The sequence below is a fragment of the Lissotriton helveticus genome, chromosome 1_1, assembly GCF_964261635.1.
Source record: "Lissotriton helveticus chromosome 1_1, aLisHel1.1, whole genome shotgun sequence".
NCBI lineage: Eukaryota > Metazoa > Chordata > Amphibia > Caudata > Salamandridae > Lissotriton > Lissotriton helveticus.
Window position 1 is genome coordinate 22,699,085 of NC_136057.1, and position 24,255 is coordinate 22,723,339.

General features: G+C 47.0%; 1 protein-coding gene across 1 annotated transcript in view; it reads left to right on the forward strand.

Moving 5' to 3' along the window:
* The first annotated feature begins 655 nt into the window (after positions 1-655).
* Positions 656-24,255, forward strand: part of LOC144815102 (uncharacterized) — a 44,162-nt gene continuing 20,562 nt past the window's right edge. The window contains exons 1-2 of the mRNA XM_078674164.1: positions 656-1,244; positions 6,969-7,135. Coding sequence (XP_078530290.1) covers positions 1,235-1,244; positions 6,969-7,135 — 177 coding nt within the window. The 5' untranslated portion in view covers positions 656-1,234. The remainder of the gene's footprint in view (positions 1,245-6,968; positions 7,136-24,255) is intronic.

Genomic DNA, 24,255 nt, shown 5'->3' on the forward strand with positions numbered 1-24,255 from the left:
GCTTGGCGCTCCAGATCTTGTGTGCAGAGTTTTAGAGGGGTGAAGAGTTCACAATCTAACTGTTTGGGGTAGTGTAGGATTGTCTTCCTCCTGGGGTCAGTGCACAGCTCATCTCACCATCCAAGTCTAGAGGGGACCAGAGTCCCTCCAATGAGTAGCCCCTTCACTATTCCAATGAGTGCAGTATAGGGTTCTCTAAGTAGGCTCAGTAAGGGAGGCTTACTTCCCTTACTGAAGTAAAGACTGAAGTAATAAGTCTATGTGGTTCCAACCCTCTCCACTTCCTTGGGTGCAGCCTGGCATCCAACAGAACCTGTACACCAAAATAAAGTGCACTGGAGCTGCACTTCCCCCTGCTCCTCGGCCTGACCTCTGCGTCAGTTCAGGACACCTGAAATGCAGTGCAGGAATTCCCTGATTGCTGCTCGGTGCATCCGCTCTTGGTGCCCTGCAGGGACACAGCTCGTCTCCAGCGCTGACAGAATGCACCGCAGGGGCAGTGCCGGGTGGTTAGTTCCTTGTGACAGGTGCAGGAGCAGAGATTTTCCTTGTTATGAAATTCTTTGAACTCTTTCTTCACACGTCTGTGGGTGTCAGAGAGGCAGAATGGTATTTAAAGGGGTGAGGTACGTCAGGCAGGAGAGGAGCTGAGCTGTGATATCAGGGTGCAGAGCAGGGACAGTGCCAAGAAAGGAGTGGAGGGAGATCTGTAATATCAGGGTGCAGAGCAGGGACAGTGCCAAGGAAGGAGTGGAGGGAGATCTGTAATATCAGGGTGCAGAGGAACACACGGATGAACTTTCCACCACAAGGGCCTGGGCATAAGCAGATTTCAAAGTAGGAGCGGAGAACTGAAACATCAGAGAACAAGGAGGCTGGAGAGCAGGGTGAGGAGAGGGGGGTCCCTGCAGAGGAAAGGGGTACAGCTCAGTTACATCAGGGTGCACAGAGAGCGACGACAGCAGTAAAGCCAAAGGTGCCAAAACAGAAGAGTGTAGACAGGAGTGAGTGAGCAGGGAATACAAGAGGGCCACACAGAGAGGACAAAGGAGAAAGTGAGTGCACCAAGTACAGTTACTAAGACAAAAGGGCCGCGGTGGGAAACTAGAGGGACGGAGCTAGATAAGGAAAAGGAGAACAACTTGAGCGGTGGAAAAAAAGCAGAGTGAGCAGGAGCGAGAGGCACGAGCAGGACCCCCGTTGGACCCGAGAGAGGCTCGCCACGTGCAGGAGAATGAGACTGGGTAAGTCCTTCCGTGTGTGGGCTTCAGTGGCAGGGCCCCGGCGCCCCCACGCCAGCAGCGCCTGGACAGCAGCAGGCAGGCACATCATCAGAGGCGACCAATGGGAAGCAGCGGGGCTCCGGCCGGGTCGAAGGAAGAGGAGGCAGCAGGACCGCAGGTCCCCAGGGAGGGCCGGTCCGTCCTTCTGTCGATGGCTACAGAGTACAAAACAAACTCTGAAGCGGCCGACAGCACAGTGTGTGCTGTAATACAGTGCGTGGGGTGAGGTGGTGTCTCTGCACCTGAGCGGTGATATACCCAGGCTGTGCTGTAACGCATTCCTGGCTGTACGGTCACATATTCTGTGTAATCAGTGCTGCGCGCTCCTCCAAGTGTGGCTGATAGCAACGAGTGTGTGTTAACCGACGGCTTTAAGGTGCTGTAATTCAGTGCGTGGGGTGAGGTAATGCGTGCCTGTATGTGGCTGTGCGGTAATATACCCCAGGCTGTGCTGTAACTAACACATTCCTGCCTGTGCGGTCACATATTCCATGTAATACAGAACTTGACGCACATTTGACTCAATGGTTGATTGAATGCCAGTGCTTGTAAGTCACCACTGTAGGCGCTTTCAAGCGGCGCTGGTTGTTTCCGAGCTGGAGAACCTCTGGAAGAGGGAGCCAGCGGGAAGGCTTCCTGGCGCACCTGGGTGCAGGTGCCAGGGTTGTGGTGGGGACGGGTGAAAGGCTGCAGTCCGGCGGACGGCAGGTGCCAGTCTGTCTGAGGGGGGCACCTGGGGTTAGGACGGGCCCCGGGGCACCTGGGCGTCAGCCTCTGTACATCTTTTTACTGCTAAGGATGGGAAAGGGACCTGCGAAGCGAAGGTGGACGCTGCGTTGTGAATTGTGTGGTCACGGGTGACAGACACTTCAGGGTGATGCTGATGCCAGTGTGCTGGTCGCTCCCTGCATCCACTGAGGCAGGAACCTTCGAGACGCCTTCGTCAGAGCCCGCTGTCTGATGGGTTGGGGAGGCAAACGCCTGGCACCAGCCCGAGCCCACTGCTTGTGGGGTTGGCGAAGACGTCTCGAAGTTTACTGCCTCTGTGCATTCAGGGTGGGCCCAGCACACTCTGGCTGGTGCCCACACACATGCCAGGCGTTTGCTCCCCCCAACCCCACAGACAGCGGGCTCTGGCTGGTGCCCACACAACTGCCAGGCGTTTGCAGCGATTTACCACTCGATCACCCTGACATTACAAATCGTCTGCGTTCTATTTCTCATGGGAATAAAACTGCGGCTTCTTGTAAACGTGCCATCCCTGCTTTGGAAGTAGAAATAACACGGCGGGTTCTATTCGTCTATTTAAGAACAAGTTATGCCGACATGGAAACAGTTTAAAAGTTTTAAGATGACGTTTTTCTACAGGACCCTTGTGGGTTCAGACTGTGGCTGTCCTGGGGCGCAGCTCACACACACGCACACACACACACGCACACCTGAAGCGGCAGTAGCCATGGCAAAAAGAAAGAGCGGCACAACCAATGTCTCCATGACCAGCAGCAGTCCTGGGCACACGTGCCAGGGTGTAAAACAAGGGTTTAGCCAACTCTCGTGTCTCTGGAGTGTTATCATAAAAGGTCCAATCAGGCAGGTTAGGAATCCTTAGGTTATTACATTCCTCTTCTGAAATGTGTGGGGGTTCTACCCACGCACATAAAGGGGTTCTAGGGGAATTCAACTTCCCGTTGCACCGTGTTCATTCCTACAGCACAGATAGCCAGGCTCACACCTCCTGACATTGAACCCCTACTTTCCAAGTCGATACTGTTTCTCAACCCGAAGGATGATGGCTCCTTGGCAGCTTCGCCAAAGCTTGGTAGGTGGGAGCTGGTGACTGGGTGAGACTGGCATGTCACACAGATGCCAGCGCACGGGGTCCTGAGGCAGACCGCAGTTCCAAGCATGAGGTCAACAAAACCTTGGGTTTGCCTAGCAAGTTATGGTTACTGGCATCGCAGAGCGAGGCTTCATTATTTGTAAATTGTGTGGTTTTAAGAATATGAATAATTTAACAGGAAGGCTTTACATAGATGTGTTAGTGTTAATTTGTATTTTATGCTCATTGGTATAATTGAATGAATATATTTTTGTGTGTGATGAAAACAGAGATCGGTGAGATGCTCCTTAAATATTTTGCTCTTGGGATGGACATATCAGAGGCAGTATGTACCCGTGTGACGGCCACAGGGAAGTCCTGAGACGTGTATATGTGCAGAGCGCGCACTCCCGCGTGGGTCTCGGCGCTGACGTCACGAGTGACCCAAGACTCTCAAGAATACGTCATGCTCTCTAGTGTAAGCTCTGACCAGTGGTGGTTCAGCGGTATCTCCATTGATGGCCGCTGTCACGGATCGCAGCCCCACTCTACAGCGGCCGCGGTCCTTCTTTCCGCGCAGCTCGTGAAAGCGCAGCAAGGGGTTGAAAACAATAATGATTTCCAAAGCAAGGGGTCTAGCATTTGAGAGACTTTGAGCTTGTGGTATTGTAAATGATAATGCCTTTTATTATTCGGGCGCTTTGAACACATAAATAAAAGGCATTGTCTTTTACAATGCCAGTAGCTCAAACTCTCAGACTTCAGACACCTCTCGCATTGCGAATGCTTGAAGCTTGTTCTTGCTGCGGTGGGTCTTTCTTTCCTGTGTCCTTTCTACCTCTTCGCGCTCTTTCTCCACGGGGCTCACAGGCTCAGCGGCGGTCCCCTGAGAGGACCCCAGACACAGAGGCCCAGGGATGAATGGCTTTCCCCCAGATGAGCTCGAGCCCCATGGGACACCCCCCAGTCCCGCTGTTCAACCAGCAGCGCTTTGCATGCGGGATTAAAACGTAGTTATCTTATTATATTTACAGCGCCTCTATAGCGCCAAAGTAACTTGCAACTCACGAGGTTGGTTGCAAAAGCAAATAATGTACTGAGCTGTACAAGAAGGAGGAATAACCAAAGCTAACGATGCAGGAAGGAGTATTAAGGCGATGCACGGAATGTCAGACCCACAGAAATTACTGTCTACAAATACTGCACGTTTACGAGTTCTGCCCCACGTCCACGGCACATCGCGCCCAGTTCTAGAGGGAGGGCGGCCAACCTTAGGATGGTAGGGGGCATCCCATGTGCAGAAAGGTGGCACACGCTTGGCACCCACCTGTGCCAGCACGCGTGGGGCAGCTGCCTGAAAACCAAGGAATCGACAAAGGCGAATTCAGCAAATATTGCATGGTGGCCTAAGAGACGGCTGCACGGTTGTCCGCCGCAAACAAGCACACACCAGTGCACTTTCTGCACCTGTGGGGACAGCTGTGCACTCATCCACTCCGTGCTGGCTGCGCACACACGGTCTCTGCGCGCTGCGCACACACGGCCTCTGCTCGCTGATCTGCGCACACACGGTCCCCGCGCGCTGCGCACACACGGTCCCCGCGCGCTGCGCACACACGGTCCCTGCTCGCTGCGCACACACGGTCCCCGCGCGCTGCGCACACACGGTCCCCGCGCGCTGCGCACACACGGTCCCTGCTGGCTGATTCCCCGTGTCACACGGGGGCCGAAGGCTGCGGATTTCCTTCACCCAGGGGTACGATTAAAGGCAGGCTGGCCCTGCGTAGGAGGCCGCCACAATAGACTATTACCTGCTGCCGGCCCGGGATGACACCTCCCGGTTACACAATGCCAGCATCACCCGGCGCCCCGGGGCTGACGTGCGTCGGCCTGGCATCATTTGCCTAGCTAATTAGGGGAATTCCGATCCACATTGTGTCCTCGGAGTAATCTGCGCACACCTGCTTCTGGAAATAGGACAGAGGGAACTCCTTAGCGGCTGGGGATGGCGGGCAGCGCTGCCAGGACAGGGAGGAGGCACGTGTCCAGGAGGCGAGGCCAGGCACTCCAGGCACAGGCGGGGGTGGACGTGAGGCCAGGGAGGGAGCGTCCCGCCGCCTGTCTGTCTGTCTGCCCCCCCCCCCCCCTCTCTCTCCCACCAGCCAAGAGCCGCACAGCACAGGTGGACAGTAATCCTGAGCAGGGCTCGACTGCTGTCCGTGGTCTCCCACCCTGGTACCAAATCTCAGGACTCACAAGTTTTACTGAGCAGCAAGCACAGCATTGTACCTGCACGAGCACAGTACTGGATCTGCACGAGCACAGTACTGGGTCTGCACAGTGCTGTACCTGCACGAGCACAGTACTGGATCTGCACGAGCACAGTACTGGATCTGCACAGTGCTGCACCTGCACGAGCACAGAGACTGCCTACATGCAAGCAAAGGAACATTGTTGCTGCTAATGGTAACCTTTGCCAACAAAGACTTGTTGGGTCAAAATAAAATTAAACTGACCTACTAGCCAGTCTTGGGAATATTCATTAGGGATCTGCACCTGTGCCTAGCCTATACCCATATCTTTGCCCAAGGGAAGAGGTGTGGCGCAGCGGCCAGGGTGACTGACTCCGGACCCTGGGGGCTTCCCTACTAGGATGGCGAAGTGAGGAAAGCATTGAACTTTGCCCAATTTGCAAAGCCATAGTAGGACTGGCGCCAGGACACCGGTTGCAAACTACTTGAACTACCACAGTAGCCCAGTTATGCCCTGTGCCCTCCCCACCGGCCAAACAGTGTCTGACAATAATAAAGTCAACATCTCTAGACCTCATGGGGCTTCTCATAAGGGGTGGGCGGTGCTCGCGGAGTTTTACTCTGCGGAATTCCGTGGAGTTACATAGCAACTCCATGAGATTCCGTAGAGTTCCGCAAGCGGGCGGAGTTCGGCATGTCGCGCTGCTCGCGCTGATTGTTTGGCGCAGGGACTTTGTTCCGTGCTGTAAAATCAGCGCAAAGGTCATGTGGCATGCAAGTTCTTTCTTCCGCTCAAGTAGATTTTCTACTCAAGTAGCAGCTTCCTCAACGCAGATGGTCTCGACCTGCTGCAAACGCCCACTTGGGAAAATCTCCCTGGGAGTCGTTCTAGGACCCTAAAAACTGCGCTACGGGATGCAAATCTTCGCTCGCACTCGCCAACTTAAGGTAGGCGAGCCGCGCTCAAGAATAAACGCCGCCACGTGGCCTTTGGTGGAGTTTTGCTGGAACTCCGCAATCCTCGTGTAGCGTGGAGTGGGCAAAACTCTGTGAACTCCACCGGCAGAGCGGAATTTTTGCACTCCCCTCAACTAAGCGTCTACGCACTGACAAGCATGATGCAAAGCCGTCCTCTTCTGACAGAGTCAGAAGGGTACCTATGATACTTTCAGAAACAAAGAGGCCTCGACTTCGAGTTCAGCTTTCCTTGTCAGCTAGTTATGAGTGCAAGTATCTCCTCTATTAACTCAGCTCAGTAACTTTGACTCCACAATCCAATTGCACTCCAGTCTCTTCTCATCTAATGTAAACACAAGTACACCATAAAGAAACACATGTTAAACATATCCAACATGAATACTGCATAAACTGCCTTCCTATCAAACCTTCGTTCCAGCACTGCCTCTGTGGTCTTTCTTCATTTTCCCATAACCAGCATTTCACCATTTATGCAGCAATAGCATACGTGTTGGTATTTATTGTTTGAAACAGTTTAATAAATGCATGGCACAAGAGCTGTGTGGTAGCTGACAACTAGCAGAAATATCAGGTCTAGAAAATCCTAGCTATTTGAGCACTGATTTGAGTGGCTTCCTTTCCCCCCTTTTTTCACAGGATGTAGAGATATCTCTTTTTTTTGCCACATTTTCACCTCTCTCTGGAAGATGAGCATCTGTTTGCCACGGACACCACGACCTATATGTTATGAAGAGACAAACCTGGCCCGGAAGAGCTCCCAGCACCTGAAAAGCAGCCTGCATGAACTTCAGATCTTATTCCAGGTATGTGCATCGATCTGCGAGATTGTTGTAGGAGACTGTTCTGCCGCAAAGAAGAACGCTGAGCAGAGCATGTTGTTGTTGTTTCAGCTGCCATCGCCCTACACAAGATGTACTTGCACCTCACCTATCCCTACAACCTCAGGGACTTTTCTTTAATTTGATTAAACTAGTTTAGAAAAGCACCTGCATTGAGTTGTGTCTTTTAAATCTTGTTTTGCTTTTTACACTACCCAGACTGCTTGTTCTATTCCCCAGGCCCCTCCAATCGCTCATCACAAAACATTATCACCTACTGTTACAGAAAATCTGCTCATACTCCAATGGAAGTCTTCAAGTGTTTATTAACAAAAGAGAGAGTAAACTGTGAAACACCAAATCTGGCACTAAGCGGATGTCCTAGCACCCCATGATCCTAAAAGCTTTCCAAGCAGAAACAAGGCACCAATGTATATGTTTTCATATATAGGGCTCTAATGATGACGAGACCAAGGCCAAGATAGTGGTAGAGCGCGCGGGTCACCCGACCAATAATTTTGCCACTTCCGGCTTCGGCCCCATATATTTCAAATCACCATATACATTGATCGGATGACCTCACGGTCTACTATCAAATATTTGTGAGTTCCTTTCGTTATTCTTCAGCGTACCCGACTTACCATCCACCGACGCGGGTACCTATGACCACAATGGATCAGGGAGCTAGCTGTAAAAGGAAAGGCAGCAAAATACAAACCCAACAAATAACATTCAATAAGCTTTGTAAAATGACCACGGACAACTGGAAGTTTTAAAGTCTTTATCTAATTTAGTAAAATTCAGAAATCATCAAATTCACAGTAATTAAGCAATCGATAATCCGAATAACAGAAAGTACATAGCTGAATAGCAAATAAGTCAGTGCAACCATTTATAAACTAATGGAACCAGGACACACTTAAAATGAAGGATCAGGAATTAGAACGTTTTAAGATGAATCACTAAAGATGGGATAGGCTTCGATTAGGACTAGTATTCTAGAATTATCTCAGAGAAAAATGAGACAGGAGTTCGGGACATTTATATCTATAGGAGAGTCTATGAAGAGAGACACGCTATGCTTTAAGGCAAAAGTTCTTTAGACAGTTTAAGTAAGGAGGTTCTAGACCATATCAGGAAATGACAAACTGCAATGCAAAATATAATTTCTAACAGGTAGGGTAACATAGGAACACGTTACGAAACAAATGCAAATGACTTTATGATTCAATGGTTGCGGCAAAGCATGGAAAATTTACATATGCAAAGGTATGTCTTTATTGAAGCAAAAGACAGAAATTCAGAAAGGTGCAAGATTCAGAGTTTTCAGAGTGATATTTACCTAGACTGGTGTGAAAACCAAACCCTGGCCACGGGTCAGTTAAGGACAGGAACCCCTCAAGGAAGGATACCCCTCAATGGACAGCAGGTGCAGAATGGACACCCAGGACAGGACAGGAAGACCAGATTAGGATCAGGACAGGACCCTCAGGACAGGACCCTCAGGACCGGACCGGCACCCGCAGTTCGGAAGCAACGCCTGCGCTCCACCCTCTCTGCAGCTATCGATCACGACCCCGATTGGGTCAGCGAACTCCCAGCAAAGTGCTCCGCCAGCACTTTAAGGTTTAGTAAAACCTTAGTCTATGGTCAATTTCGGACAGAGTGCTCCGCAGTACTCTGTATCTTCAGTCACCTATTGAGTGCGTTGGGTCAGTGACAGGTCAGCTAAACCAGACAAGTCGGACAATTTCCCTAGGTGAACCCAGGGTAGATATACTGTTTTGGGACGGTGTACCACCCCCCAATGTTGCAAAGTGTCAGAATCCCTCAATTTGGATTGGTCCTAAGGTAGGGTTTGGGTAACACACCAATCAGAATAGACTATTTGGAGGCCTACTTTGCATCTCTGGGTACCGCCTAGCGAGATTGGGGTTCCCATGAGAAAGTCGCACAGAATACAATGAAAAGAATACATTTCGATACAATAGAACATAATCATGATGCTTCTGCTGGGTGAAGGTGCCCTTTCCCAGGGTGGCTCTGGCATCAACCTTCTTTGGCCTGAGTTCAATGCCATGGCAGCTTCTAGCGATTCTGCGCAGAAATACCCTCCAAGATGGACTCCCCAGCCCAGCACCCCTCCGAGTCGAGGATACATGAAAAGTAAGCAAAAACAAATTAAAACATAGAAGTGACGGTATCAAAAACACATCATTGGTTTTGTACTTTAAACTTATCAGTATAAAAATATACTATGCAGTTTAAATGTTAGCAACATATACACACTCACAAGAGCATCACCACGTTATTCACGAAAGCTGTGTATTACGCATGCGCACCCTTTCCCACCAAACTTATAACTACGTCAGGTCACGTGAGTGTGACTGACGCATGCGCAGAAGCAATTTTCCAATCGGCGGCCATGTTTAGGAACACGGATTAGTTGTATTAGAAATACACATACGCAAGCTTCCTCTACTTCGTTCGAATATAAAAATAAAAGATTAGTAAGACGTACAAAATTTATTAATTGATTACACACGGGCGAGGTTCATGATTCGAGCAAGTCGCGATGCGAAGCTTGCTCTATCAATCCCCTCTTTGATGATATTTACTATCATCACAAAAATAATGGAACCAGATGCCAACTTCTCACACCTTATACAACTCTATCTCTTCCAACAAGCGATTCAGCTTCTCTTTCTCATTTTTGGTAGGGTGAGAATTTTTCACCTTTTTGTATATCTGATTATTCATTTCCTCTAATTCAAGCTCATCCACACTTCGTTTCACTCCTCTGGCATTCACTTGATGCTTTCTGGTGTGCTTACGGCATTTGCAACAGACAAATATGAAAAATAGGATAAGACCTATAATTCCAATTGGCATCAGTACCTTGAACAATAAGCTTTTACCTAAGCTAGCAAGCCAATGACCTACATTTGAGAGACCATCTACCAGTCTCTTCCAGGCACTGTCAACCTCGAGTGGTTTGAGTTCCTTTTCCAAATTAGTAATGTTTTTCACATATCTTTTGAGCTGCACACTTTTGTCCGGAATATAAGTGCAACAATGTTGCGCCTTCAACATCCGGCAGACTCCGCCCTCTTTTGCTAATAAGGTGTCAAGAGCAAGTCTGTTCTGCAAAACCATTGATCTGATCGCAACCATTTCGGTATTGACCAGCAGAAATCCATGAGCTGTGTCCGTAGACAACACATCCACTATTGTGGACAAGTTGCAAATTCTGTGAGTGTTCAGAACCACTCCCACTCCAGGTATCAGTGCACTAAAAATACTACCCATTATTTCGCCTACGCTTTCTCTTTTACTACGCACTAAGCCATTAGTATTTTCACTGCTTCCAGCAACTTCATTCACGTGGTATATTTTCGGGAAGACAATGCCAAAGTAGCAGCTTCCATACCAGTGATCCGGCAATTTGAAATAAGCCTTGTCTCCACATATATAATAGATTCCAGGAAACACAGGCTCTGACCCATTTTTGAAACCCCATCCTCCAATTACCTTGTAATTATGTTCACATTCACTGGAACCAATGAAAATGTTATTATAATAGCTAGTCTTCTCGCGGTGAAGACATAGCTTTCCCTTCCTTTCAAAATCCAGCAACAGAGCAGGTCCCGCCCCACCATTTGAGGTGCCTTCCATGTTCTCAGCCCATTTTGGCGTTTTCTGTCTTTCGTCATCTGCCTTTCTTTGTATTTTTATTCTCCTCTTCTCTGCCATGTTCAGGAACATCTTTTCCTGCTCACGCAAAGAACAGGTCAAGTTATCTCTGTTTGCGTCACCTATGTCGATATTACCTATAGTCAGAAAGTATTCGCCCATGTAGCGAGTAACGTCACTTTTAGTATGTACAGGATTCAGGTTCCCACGTATAGGAAGTTCAGAAAAGATCACGTCATTGTTAGAGTAATAGTACTGTAACGGTCCTCTTTTGTAAAATAAGCTTGCTAAAATGCTACAGGATATTCCGTATGTCAGGGGCAGGTGTTGGTATGTCACGCCTTCAGCTACAGAGGTAGGTAGCTTCATGCAGACATAGCAATCCTCAATTTCCATAGTCTCTACGTAGTGTATTAACAAGTTTGCGAAAACATTTAAATGTGTCTTATTCTTAACTCCATGATAATGTAGTCCTCCCTCATCTGATGCTTCTAGGTCTCGTTTTGTTTGTTTGAGTGCTCTCTCATGTCTTGCTACACTCTGTGTTGTCAGCTCCTTATTGTCAGTATTCACAATCTCAGTAGGGTCAACATTAGTGTTTTTGCTCACCGCAAAAGGAATGAACACTGTTAGTCCTATCCAAACTAATATCACTATAATTATACTACATACACATACCTTGCAGCATGTTTTGCAACAACTGCGACTAGGTCTACCATTCACGTTTGAATCAGACATTTTGGCTCAGAAGAAGTTTCTCGACCCCTCTTTGTGTCTTTACACGAGTAGCTTACTTTGTGCAATTTCACGGTGGCTCGTCTTCTTCTTCGGCAGAGTACTCGGCGACTGGTTCTCCGTCGCTTTCGTCAGTTATATCAAGATCTTCAAATTCTTCCAACACGAGCGTCCATTCAGGAGACTTGTACTTTTTGTTTTGTCTTTTTATTCGATCGCTCCTTCTTTTGGAAGTGTCTTCTGGTTGCTCTGCTATGCGAGAACTTCTCCTTTCTTCTGCACGTTTTTCTTCTACCGTTTTTATCCTCAGTCTCAATTTCTTTATGAATCCAGGCTCAATGTGCTTTCTTTTCTTAAGTCTTTTAGTTGGCACTGGGACTTTGTTTTCTTCTCTTGCCCTTTTATTTTCATTAGTTTGTGGCAATTCTGCTTCTTCTTCTTCCCTTCCTATCTCACTAGTTCCAGGGCTTGCATCTATTTCTTCTGCCTGGTTACTAATCTGGCCTTGTTCAGGAGAATTTTGTGTTTGCTTTTCAAATGTCTCTGTTTCTGTGTCCTGAACACGTTCTTCTAATCCTATCTGATCCTGTTCGAGCACTTCGATCCCTTGATTTTCTTCTGCTCGAACTATTACACTATGTCTAGTCTGTCCTTTTTCGACATCAGGAGTCAGTGGAGGTGTATCAATTATTTGCTCAGTCCCTGTCTGACCTTCTCCTTCCTCAGTTTTGACGTGAATCTCAATAGTATGAGGTTCTTCGCCTGTGCCTTGCTTTTCCTCTCTATTCCACTCTCTACCTTCCCAAATTCGCTCTCTTGTTCTGATGGGGTCTTCGGTGAGGTCAATCAAGGGTATCCACTCATCTGGCCATATGCTCGGCAGCTCGTCATCAGCTACTTCTGGACCAACTTCTGGGAACCCCTCAGCAGGCTGGACTCTTGGTAGCTCGTCATCAACTACCCTTGGACCAACGTCTGCGGACCCCTCAGCTTGACTGGTACTGGGCTGTACGTCGTCAGTTACTTCTGGTCTTGCTTCTGCAGGCCCCTCTGCTGGACGGCCTTCTTCTCCAGGCTCCTTGTCGGGTAGTACCTTCTGGGTGTGGCTGGGGTGGATCCAATGGGGAACACCTGCACACTTCACTGCTGTGGTCGTTACCAGGATTACTTGGCGCTTCTGTCCCCACCTTGGTTCCAGGCAGCTCGACCGAGTATGCTTCTTGATTTTGACCCAGTCCCCTGGAACCAGTTTGTGGAGAGGAGTCGTTGGATTGGCGACGGCGTCTTCTCCGATCTGGCGAGAGATATAACGCACTTGGTCACCTAATCTCTTGCAGTATTCAAGCACCAAATCATCAGTAATACTCAACAGTTTGCTTCCTGGTACCCACGTTTGTCTCATTACTCTTCCCATCAGGATTTCATGGGGGCTCAGGCCTGTCTTCCGGTCTGGAATACTTCGGAGTCCCATCAGAACCAGAGGCAGGGCCTTTACCCAGGTCATGCCAGATGCATCACACAATTTCGCTAGTCTTGTTTTGATAGTTCCGTTTATTTGTTCCACCATTCCAGAAGCCTCTGGATGATATGCACAGTGGAGTTTTTGCGAGATCCCAAATGCCTTACAGAGTTGGTCGATCACATCATTCTGAAAATGTCGGCCTCTATCTGATTCAATAGTGACTGGAACCCCGAATCTAGGTATCAGTTCTTTCAGTAAACACTTTGCTACTGTCAGTGCGTCACTTTGGGGAGTAGGGTAAGCTTCCACCCACTTTGAAAATAGGCAGACAATGACAAGGACATAACGGTTCCCCTCACAACGTGGCATGGTGATGAAATCAACCTGTATTCTCACAAAGGGACCCCCTGACCTCCCAATTTTCCCTAGTTCCACCATTGTTCTCTTGCCTGGATTCATCTGTTGACATGACAAGCACCTCTGGCAGAGGGACTCTGCTACTTTCCTGAACTTTTTGCTGTACCAAGTCTGTTGGAATACCAGAATCATGGCGTCCCTACCAATGTGTGATCCCTCATGTATCAATCTCGCCATTGTGCCAAGCAAGTGTCTGGGTAACACAGGCATACCATTTGGGCCCAAGATGACACCATCCTCACGTCTTGGTCTACACCCTTCTTCCTTCCACTTCTCTCTCTCTTGCCAGGGTGCCGCCTGCTGCCATTCTCTCACTTCATCCCATGTAGGCACTTCTTCAAACACTCGAAGTTGGCAGCTGTTTCCGGGCCCCCCCCCGTTTTGGATTTATGATCAATCGATCCCTGGCGCATAATTATGCCACTCGATCAGCAAAATCATTTCCCAAGGATACAGGGTCAAAGTCCTTCTTATGGGCAACACACTTGACCACTGCCAATTCCTTTGGTAATTGGATGGCCTCTAAAAGGTCTTGAACAACTTTTCCATTTCGAATAGGGGTACCTGATGAAGTCAGGAACTCCCTCTGTAGCCATAATTGGCCAAAGTCATGCACAACTCCAAAACAGTACTGACTGTCAGTATACACTGTTAGGCGTACGTTTTTCCCCAATTTGCAAGCTTTTATCATAGCGATCAATTCGGCTACTTGTGCAGACTTTACTTCAAATAAATAACCTGCTTCTTCAATTTTGGTTAAGGAGACTACCGCATAGGCAGCACTCAGGCCTCCTTGTTCATGTCTTAGGCATGAACCATCCACAAACAATTCCATGACATGTTTAGGCAAAGGTGTTTCTTTAATGTCTGGGCGTGGCTTTGTGCAAAATTCTGTTAAATCAATGCAGTTATGCTCATCTTCCTCCCCATCTTCCATATCCATTGAGTTGGGAAGCAGAGTGGCGGGGTTCAGGATGTTGCACCGGACAATGGTTATATTCGCAGCACCCACGAGAATCCTCTCGTATTTAGTCAGCCGACTAGGGGTGAGATACTGAGTTTTCGTTCTGGTTAGCAAAATTACCACTCCATGTGGAACATACACAGTTACAGGATGTCCCATGACAATGGATTCACTCTGCTCTAAACTTGTGCAAGTAGCAGCTACTGCTTTCAGACATCCTGGTAATCCAGCAGCCACTGGATCCAGGGTGGCAGAGAAATATGCCACAGGCCTTCTGGTTGTGCCATGTTCTTGGGTTAGGACTGACAATGCACAATTATCGCGAGTGTCACAGAACAGGGCAAATTCCTTGGAATAGTCTGGCATTCCCAATGCAGGGGCTGTACACAGACAATCTCGCAATTTTGTGAAGGCTGTTAAGCTTTCATCATCCCATTCTACAATATCCGGTGTTCCTCTCTTGGTCATTTTTATCAAGGGCCTAGCTAGGACTGCAAATCCCACAATCCATTGCCTGCAGTATCCTATCACTCCAAGGAACATTCTGATTTCTTTCTGAGTACGGGGTAACTGCATCTTTTGAATTATTCTCACTCTTTCTGATGTTACTTTCCTGATGCCTTTCTCTATCTGGTGCCCCAGATATTTCACTGATTTTGCACAGAACTGTAATTTTTCAGGGGCCACTTTATGTCCCTTCTCACTCAGGTGATTCAGTAGGGCAATGGTGTCAATCACACAATCCTTATGACTTTTGGACGCCACCAAGAGGTCGTCAATGTATTGCACCAAGACAGAATTTCCAGGTAAGACCAAAGTTTCCAAGCATTTTTTCAAGATCTGATTAAAGATAGAGGGGCTCTCTGTGTACCCCTGGGGGACCCTGTTCAGACATACACGTGACTGTTGAAGGCAAATGAGAAAAGAAATTTGCTGTCTGGATGCAAGGGAATGGAAAAGAATGCATGACATAGGTCTATCACAGTGAACCACTCAGCATCCCAGGGAATCTGGTACAGAATCACTGCTGGGTTTGGCACAATAGGACAACAAGGAACCACTATTTTGTTTACCTTTCTTAGGTCTTGCACTACTCTGTACTTGTCACTAGGCTTTTTGATGCCCATAATCGGTGAGTTGCATGGGCTACTCATTACTTCCTGTATGATGTTTCCTTCTAGCAATTTCTGTATTTCCAGGGCAACCCCTGCTCTCACTTCTGCATTCATTCTGTAGGGTTTAGTATTAGGGTATACTGCATTGTCCTTTATTGCTATCTGTATGGGGTCTACGTTTTTCATTAATCCTACATCTTTTCCGGTAAAGTCCCATACCTCTGGCTTCACTGTTTCTTGGAGTTCTTTGGGCAAATCCTGCATAGTCATTCGTTTAATTTCTGAGTCAGGTCTGATCAACATTCATTTATAAAGGCCATCTTCATCTGGGTTCTGAATTTCAACACCCTTTGGTGTGCAAAAGATGGTACAGTTCATTTTGCACAGCAAATCACGTCCCAGTAAGTTCACTGGACTGATGTCACAAACGACAAATCTATGCATTTCTTTAAAGTTTCCAATTGAGATCTCCATGGGCTCGGTAACAGGAGTACTAATCAGTTGATTAGATACCCCCACTACTTGGATTGCTTCTCCCGAGAGGGGTAGGTTTGGAACGTCCACTGTTCTTACAGTAGAACGGGTAGCGCCAGTGTCCAACAGAAAAGTGACATCATTTCCGTCAACCTTTCCTTCAATGTATGGCCCTGACTGGTCTACCGGCAAGGAGGCGCCAAGTACGCACTCCTCGTCCTCCCCTCTCAGGCCCCGTCAGTACTGGTCATCACAAAGGAAGGTATCATTTAGTAAATACTGCGAAGTTGCTGTATTTCTGTTCTCATTGCTTCCCCAGACTTCTACGTCATCACCCTGCGTGGATTTTCCCTTAAATACTTGCTTTGGTGCTCGGGGCAACTGAATCGTTTTTACCTGTGGTTGGGTCTTTCTTGGTCTTTCATTCTGCGTCTGTGGAGTTAAATCAGGTGTTTTGGAGTTATCATCCGGCAAATAGGGACACTCGTCTCGCCAGTGTCCAATTTCTCCGCACTGGTGGCAGGGAAATTTCTTCTTAGCCTCCTCCCTGCTCATTTTGGGCCGGGGCTTTCCTCCACCCCCACCCCCACCCCCAGGACCTTGGTTCTGAGTAGTTTTGGCCATTTTATTCAATTGTTTTTCCTGCTGTTCTGCGAGCTTCACTTGAGCCCACATAACCTTCTCCTTGAGAGCCTTTTTCTTTTCTGCCATCTCGTCCTCACAGTACTTTGCGTACCGTAGGACCTCATCCATCTTTTTAGTATGCCAACAGATTTTGTTATCTTTTATCCACTGACAAATTTCGGGTCTTAAACCATTTACAAACCTGTAAATAAAATGTGTCATATCCTTCATCTCGATGTTATCTATTCCACTGTATGTTTTGAACACCTGCAACAGCCTTTCATAAAAGGAGTGCACTGTCTCGTCTCTTTCCTGCGTGGTTCTATCTATCTTGGTCCAATCAGTTTCCTTTGCTGGCACTTTTAGTTTCAGATGCTGAATTACTTGTTCATATTTTCTCATCACTTCTTTCGATGGTTCCCCTGTTTTGCCATCTCTCGGGTATTCCTCACTAGGCCAAGCTATGGCTATTTTACACTCGGTCCACAGATCTACCGTGACCACAATGTCGAAAAACCCATCCAGGTCTTTCCACAGGTATTTTTGCACCTTTACGAACCTTTCCACCTGACTGTACCAGTCAACTGGCTTCTCGCGCAATTTCGGGAAATCGTTAGTAAAGGACACAATATCCTGTCTGGACCATGGAACGTGCACATACTTTCCACCTGGTACTTCGCGCATAGGGCATAACTGTTCTGGTTTCTCAGTTTCCCTTAGAACAAATTCGGGAGTTGCCTGCCTAGACCTGGCCTCATCCTTTTTCTTGGCCCATCTGGCTTTCCACATCTCCCCATTTTTCCAATACTGTCAATAGTTCTTTGACCTGTGCTTTCTTCCCCGACATATTCAAGTTTTCCAAATCTTTGTCTGAGAAATCTGACCTGTATGGTTTTCGCAGCGGTTTCGATCTTGAAATATCTATTCCCATGCTAGCAGCAGTGTCTGTCAGTTTTTCATGAAGCACTCGGGTATTTCGAGTGAGACTCTTGCAGATAAACAGCATTTCGTCTTCAGAGTAGGTATTTAATCTGTCTAATCCTACGTTTCCTGCCATCAATTCCTCTATTTCTATTCTCAGCTTGTAGAGATCTAAAGGTTTCGTTGGGGACGCTTGTTTTTCAAATTCTTGACTCCATCTTTCGATTTCTTCAGGAGTCACCAATGTGACACTCTTCGTACCTGAGGTCGATTCCATCTGAATTTCCCTCGCATTAAAAGTATTATGTCCTTTCGGTATCCTTTTTCCAGTCTTTCTAATGGGCAGATCTAGCAGTGAGACCTCCGACTCGCACTCACTTGTCTGGTCATCCACAATTAATGGTTCTGGTCTGGTCGGTGCAATGACAGGAGTAATTACGGGAGGTTTCGGACTTCCTTGACGGTCCCCATACAACGGAACCACCGGTCCGATTGTTACTGGGATCGTTAAGGCTTCAGGACTTGCATTTAGCTGTGACATCTTCTGTATTATCTCAGCTCTCTGATTTCCTAATGCTTCTCGTTCTTTTTCTTCTAATAACCTGTCCAAAGTGTTTCCATGTAACACCTGCGGGGTTAGAATGGGAGCATAACTCTGGGCAGTGGGATGTGTCTCACTTGGTCCTCCGCCATAATTAGGTTTCTGAAACAGACTTCCTGTGCCTAGAATTCTCTGATCTTCCTCATCCCGGGGCTGCAATCGTGGCATTCCTGAACTCAAGGACCTCACCTCACCTCCGTAGGGGGGACGAGAACAAAGATCTCCTTCACGTGAATATCCCGTCTCCCCGCCCACGGGTCTCCTGGGGTAAATACTTCTGGTTTCTACGGGTCCTAGATTCTCAGTATAAGGAGGAATTAGATAATCCCCTCCTACACTTGCGGACCTGACCTCTTCCCTTTGTAGGGGTCTCCGGGGAATATCTCCTGCACTCGAAGGTCGGTGTCCCTCATTATAAGGAGGCGGACTTCTCATGCATATGTCATCTAACAATTCGTCATCTGATTCTCCCAGGGGCCCCCAGTGTTTGGATTTCTCTGTCCTTTCCCCCCCCCCCAGGAGGATCTTCTGCTGGCATCATGGGAAACAGTCCCTCAACAATCATGCTCTGTCTCCATTGTTTCATCTTTTTATCTCGGGTTTCTTGTTTCAGTTTTGGGTAATACTTTGTCAGCCCTTTGTCCATTCGGGGCTTTTCTCTTTGGAAAGCCTCAATCTCCCATTCCTCTAATGCCTCATACTGCGTTAGTCTCGGTCTGGGATGTAATTCATTCATTCGGGTTCTTAAATTGAATAGGATCCTACCATTAAAGGTACCTTCTAACGGAAAGGCCATCATTCCATCGTCTTTTGTGTATTTCACCCAATTTTCTAACCACACACATGTATTGTACCCTCTGTCAAACATCATGAAAGAGGCGGGAGTATTTGGTGGTGGAATAACAATGCCCTCTCTAGTTTGAATCGGCTTGTCCTTTTTGAAGTAATTCTTTACCTTATTTACAAGGGACATTTTTCGCTTATTTCCGTATATAATGCCGTATCTATTAGCCTTCCACTGATCCCTTTCAAAACCTAGGTTTCTTGGATCGGGTCTAGTCTCTGGAGTATACGAGTGCCACATACGATTTCTACGCTTAACTTTGTTTACAAAATTACCTCCAATCAGAATGCGTCTTGCAATTCCGTGCGACCAATGGGGTGCACGAGTTCAAATATTTTCGGCCAATGGGTGCGCGGCCTTTTCGCGAGACAGTTCTCACGCTTCGGCGCTCACCCCTCCTTCACAATTCCAGCCCCGCTACCCGCCCGCTGTTTCTACCAATCCCAGCGCGGCACAGAGTGACGTCAGAGATGCTTCGCGACTGACTCCCTCCCTTCACAAGGTAACGGAAACTTTCTTTCTTTCTAAAGTGCTAGTGCTTGGTTATTTTACAACGAATACACATTCGCCACAGTGCTCAAGTGTCTAGACAGAAAAGAGTTGTTTTACTGCAAGTAAACTACTTCCATTTACTTTTCACACGCTGCGGGTAGATCTCTTCCGCCTACCCTTCACTCTAGCATCAGTGAACCTGTTACTTCCCTAGACCCATCCACTCTTTCTGGGATATATCCGAGTCTAAGGTTTCCCAGCGAACCCCTTTGCTTTCACCCAAGCTCCGATGAACCTGCTACTCTTCCGACGTGACCCTTACTAGGTTACGCCACTATTGGAATTTTGCCAATGAACCTCGTTACTAACATTTATTCACACATGTATTCAGGAAAAGCCCTAGTTAGTGCTTCTGGTTCTACCTAACCTGCACCTAACTTTCCTTGAGCCTGCGACCTCAAGGCAAATGGATTCTATTCACCACTTTGCCATTCAATTCCCCGGGGAGTTCCGACAACACTTAACAAAACGTTTTACATACGCATGGATTAATACATATAACAATATAAGAACAAGAATAACAATTTTCAAACAATTCATAAATTTCAAAAGCAACACATTTCAAGAGAGTGATCAATTCCTCGAAACGGCCGCTCTTGTAGCAGCATCAATATACTAGCAGCTACCGACTTGACTTAGCCTAACTAGTCCTACCTAACCTTTAACTATTCCCTAACCATAACTCTGCTACCAGAAAATACTGGTAGAGCGCGCGGGTCACCCGACCAATAATTTCGCCACTTCCGGCTTCGGGCCCATATATTTCAAATCACCATATACATTGATCGGATGACCTCACGGTCTACTATCAAATATTTGTGAGTTCCTTTCGTTATTCTTCAGCGTACCCGACTTACCATCCACCGACGCGGGTACCTATGACCACAATGGATCAGGGAGCTAGCTGTAAAAGAAAAGGCAGCAAAATACAAACCCAACAAATAACATTCAATAAGCTTTGTAAAATGACCACAGACAACTGGAAGTTTTAAAGTCTTTATCTAATTTAGTAAAATTCAGAAATCATCAAATTCACAGTAATTAAGCAATCGATAATCAGAATAACAGAAAGTACATAGCTGAATAGCAAATAAGTCAGTGCAACCATTTATAAACTAATGGAACCAGGACACACTTAAAATGAAGGATCAGGAATTAGAACGTTTTAAGATGAATCACTAAAGATGGGATAGGCTTCGATTAGGACTAGTATTCTAGAATTATCTCAGAGAAAAATGAGACAGGAGTTCGGGACATTTATATCTATAGGAGAGTCTATGAAGAGAGACACGCTATGCTTTAAGGCAAAAGTTCTTTAGACAGTTTAAGTAAGGAGGTTCTAGACCATATCAGGAAATGACAAACTGCAATGCAAAATATAATTTCTAACAGGTAGGGTAACATAGGAACACGTTACGAAACAAATGTAAATGACTTTATGATTCAATGGTTGCGGCAAAGCATGGAAAATTTACATATGCAAAGGTATGTCTTTATTGAAGCAAAAGACAGAAATTCAGAAAGGTGCAAGATTCAGAGTTTTCAGAGTGATATTTACCTAGACTGGTGTGAAAACCAAACCCTGGCCACGGGTCAGTTAAGGACAGGAACCCCTCAAGGAAGGATACCCCTCAATGGACAGCAGGTGCAGAATGGACACCCAGGACAGGACAGGAAGACCAGATTAGGATCAGGACAGGACCCTCAGGACAGGACCCTCAGGACAGGACCCTCAGGACAGGACCGGCACCCGCAGTTCGGAAGCAACGCCTGCGCTCCACCCTCTCTGCAGCTATCGATCACGACCCCGATTGGGTCAGCGAACTCCCAGCAAAGTGCTCCACCAGCACTTTACGGTTTAGTAAAACCTTAGTCTATGGTCAATTTCGGACAGAGTGCTCCGCAGTACTCTGTATCTTCAGTCACCTATTGAGTGCGTTGGGTCAGTGACAGGTCAGCTAAACCAGACAAGTCGGACAATTTCCCTAGGTGAACCCAGGGTAGATATACTGTTTTGGGACGGTGTACCACCCCCCAATGTTGCAAAGTGTCAGAATCCCTCAATTTGGATTGGTCCTAAGGTAGGGTTTGGGTAACACACCAATCAGAATAGACTATTTGGAGGCCTACTTTGCATCTCTGGGTACCGCCTAGCGAGATTGGGGTTCCCATGAGAAAGTCGCACAGAATACAATGAAAAGAATACATTTCGATACAATAGAACAAAATCATGATGCTTCTGCTGGGTGAAGGTGCCCTTTCCCAGGGTGGCTCTGGCATCAACCTTCTTTGGCCTGAGTTCAATGCCATGGCAGCTTCTAGCGATTCTGCGCAGAAATACCCTCCAAGATGGACTCCCCAGCCCAGCACCCCTCCGAGTCGAGGATACATGAAAAGTAAGCGAAAACAAATTAAAACATAGAAGTGACGGTATCAAAAACACATCATTGGTTTTGTACTTTAAACTTATCAGTATAAAAATATACTATGCAGTTTAAATGTTAGCAACATATACACACTCACAAGAGCATCACCACGTTATTCACGAAAGCTGTGTATTACGCATGCGCACCCTTTCCCACCAAACTTATAACTACGTCAGGTCACGTGAGTGTGACTGACGCATGCGCAGAAGCAATTTTCCAATCGGCGGCCATGTTTAGGAACACGGATTAGTTGTATTAGAAATACACATACGCAAACTTCCTCTACTACAATCGAATATAAAAATAAAAGATTAGTAAGACGTACAAAATTTATTAATTGATTACACACGGGCGAGGTTCATGATTCGAGCAAGTCGCGATGCGAAGCTTGCTCTATCAATAGTAACACACAAGGAAGTATTAAAAAAACATTCAAACTGATACAGGAATGTAGACTTGCCTACAGTACCAGCCATGAGAGTGGGGTTTTACATGTCACAGATGTAACTGACACAACCTGGTAGCATTGGTTAGCATTAAGCAAAAAAAGATGGCTGCAGCAGTTACAGCTACACTACGGCAAGATTTTCATTTTCACACTAGGTTACTACCTTAATTGATCTCATTCATGCATCTCTCCATAGTAGCTCTTTTGCATCTACTAGGAGCGGCCCGTACAGGTAAGAGTGGTGGGGCGGGGGGAGGTGGGTGGATTCGACAGACGACGAGGGGAAATTAATTATTTAATTTTTCCTCGTCATCTGTGGAGCCCCACCCTCCAACCCCGCTCCACCACTCTTACCTGTACTGGCGGCTCCTGGCATCTACTGTACTCTGACAATATTTCTTTCAGCCCCTGCCTGTCTTTGCTTCTTTATGTAGACTTTTTCTATCTTAAGTAAAACCCACTAAGTCTCTTTTCCTCAAACACCCATCCTCTGATATTTTCCCTCTTTTCTTAAAGCTGCTGTCATTGTCCTGTTGCTATTTACACTTCCCATTCTGGTCTATCTTGCATCTTCTTGATTATGGAACGAATTGTGCATTCTTGCATGTCACATTTTTGACATATACATTGCCTTTTTCAAATGTCATACACCAATCCATGACACGTGTTGACTTGGCACTTTTGTATTACTCTGTTTTCTATATGATAATTACTCTACACTTCTCTCTTTCTCTTGGAGGTAAGTGTACTACACTGGCCTGGGTTTCCTCCTTTACTGCTCTATAGAAAGGCTCTCTTCCTTCCTCCAGCCTGTGCACAAGAGTCAATGCTGGTCCCACTTCTGATCTTACTCTGTACTAACCTCTTGTCATCAGGTATTTAATCCATCAGCTTCAATTCTCATTTGCAAGCTGAAGACACCCTTCTTTCCTCAGAGTTACTCATACTCCTTGTTCTGACTGTTCGATGTGGAGGACTTCACTCCCTCACCCGTACTGCTATTCCTTTCGCTTAAGCTCAGTTGCCAGTGGAAGCAATCACTCTTGTATTCTCCCTTGTTCCAGGGAAGCAAATATATCTCCTGAGGCGGCCCTAGGGGACCTATTCACAGCCTCAGAGGGCAACATCCTGTCTCCAACCTGCCATTTGGGAAGCATATATCTCACTTCTTCCTAAGAAAATGTCTTCCCGGTCCCTATCTTTAATGGGTGTGACCTCCCTTCAAACCTCCCATGTAAGTGCCCTGCCTACTACACTCTACCAGGCTGACGGCTTCCCATCTTCACCCAACCATGTGGAGGCTTCCCTCCTGCACTCCGCTCAGTGAGCTCCTTCCCACTGGCACACAGTTCTTTGAGGGTTCTCCTCCTAACAATCCTTGCATTTTAACTCTGTCGAAGCTCCAAGAGAAATGTGTCCATGTCCAACTATGTTGCCACATCGATCAATTCCAGCTTCTAGATGAATTCCAATCTAGTTTTCATTAGGGCCATGGTACTGAAACAGCCCTCCCTCACATAGTGGATGACGGTTGAAAAATGTTGGAACGGAATAAAGCTTGCCGTCTAATCCTCCTTTACCTCTCGCCAGCTTCTGATGCGCTCAAAAACGACAACCTCCTTGACTTACTGGAAAACAGGATGTAAATGTAAATGTAAATGTATAGGCATTTATATAGCGCACTACTTACCCGTAGGGTCCCAAGGCGCTTCGACCGCTGCGAAACCCTTCCTGGCTTCCCTGAGAGATGGTCCCTTAATGGGTATCTCCAGGGTGAGACCAGGCATCCCCGGCGGTCTGGTGGGGCCGTTAGTGAAGATGAGGCAAGC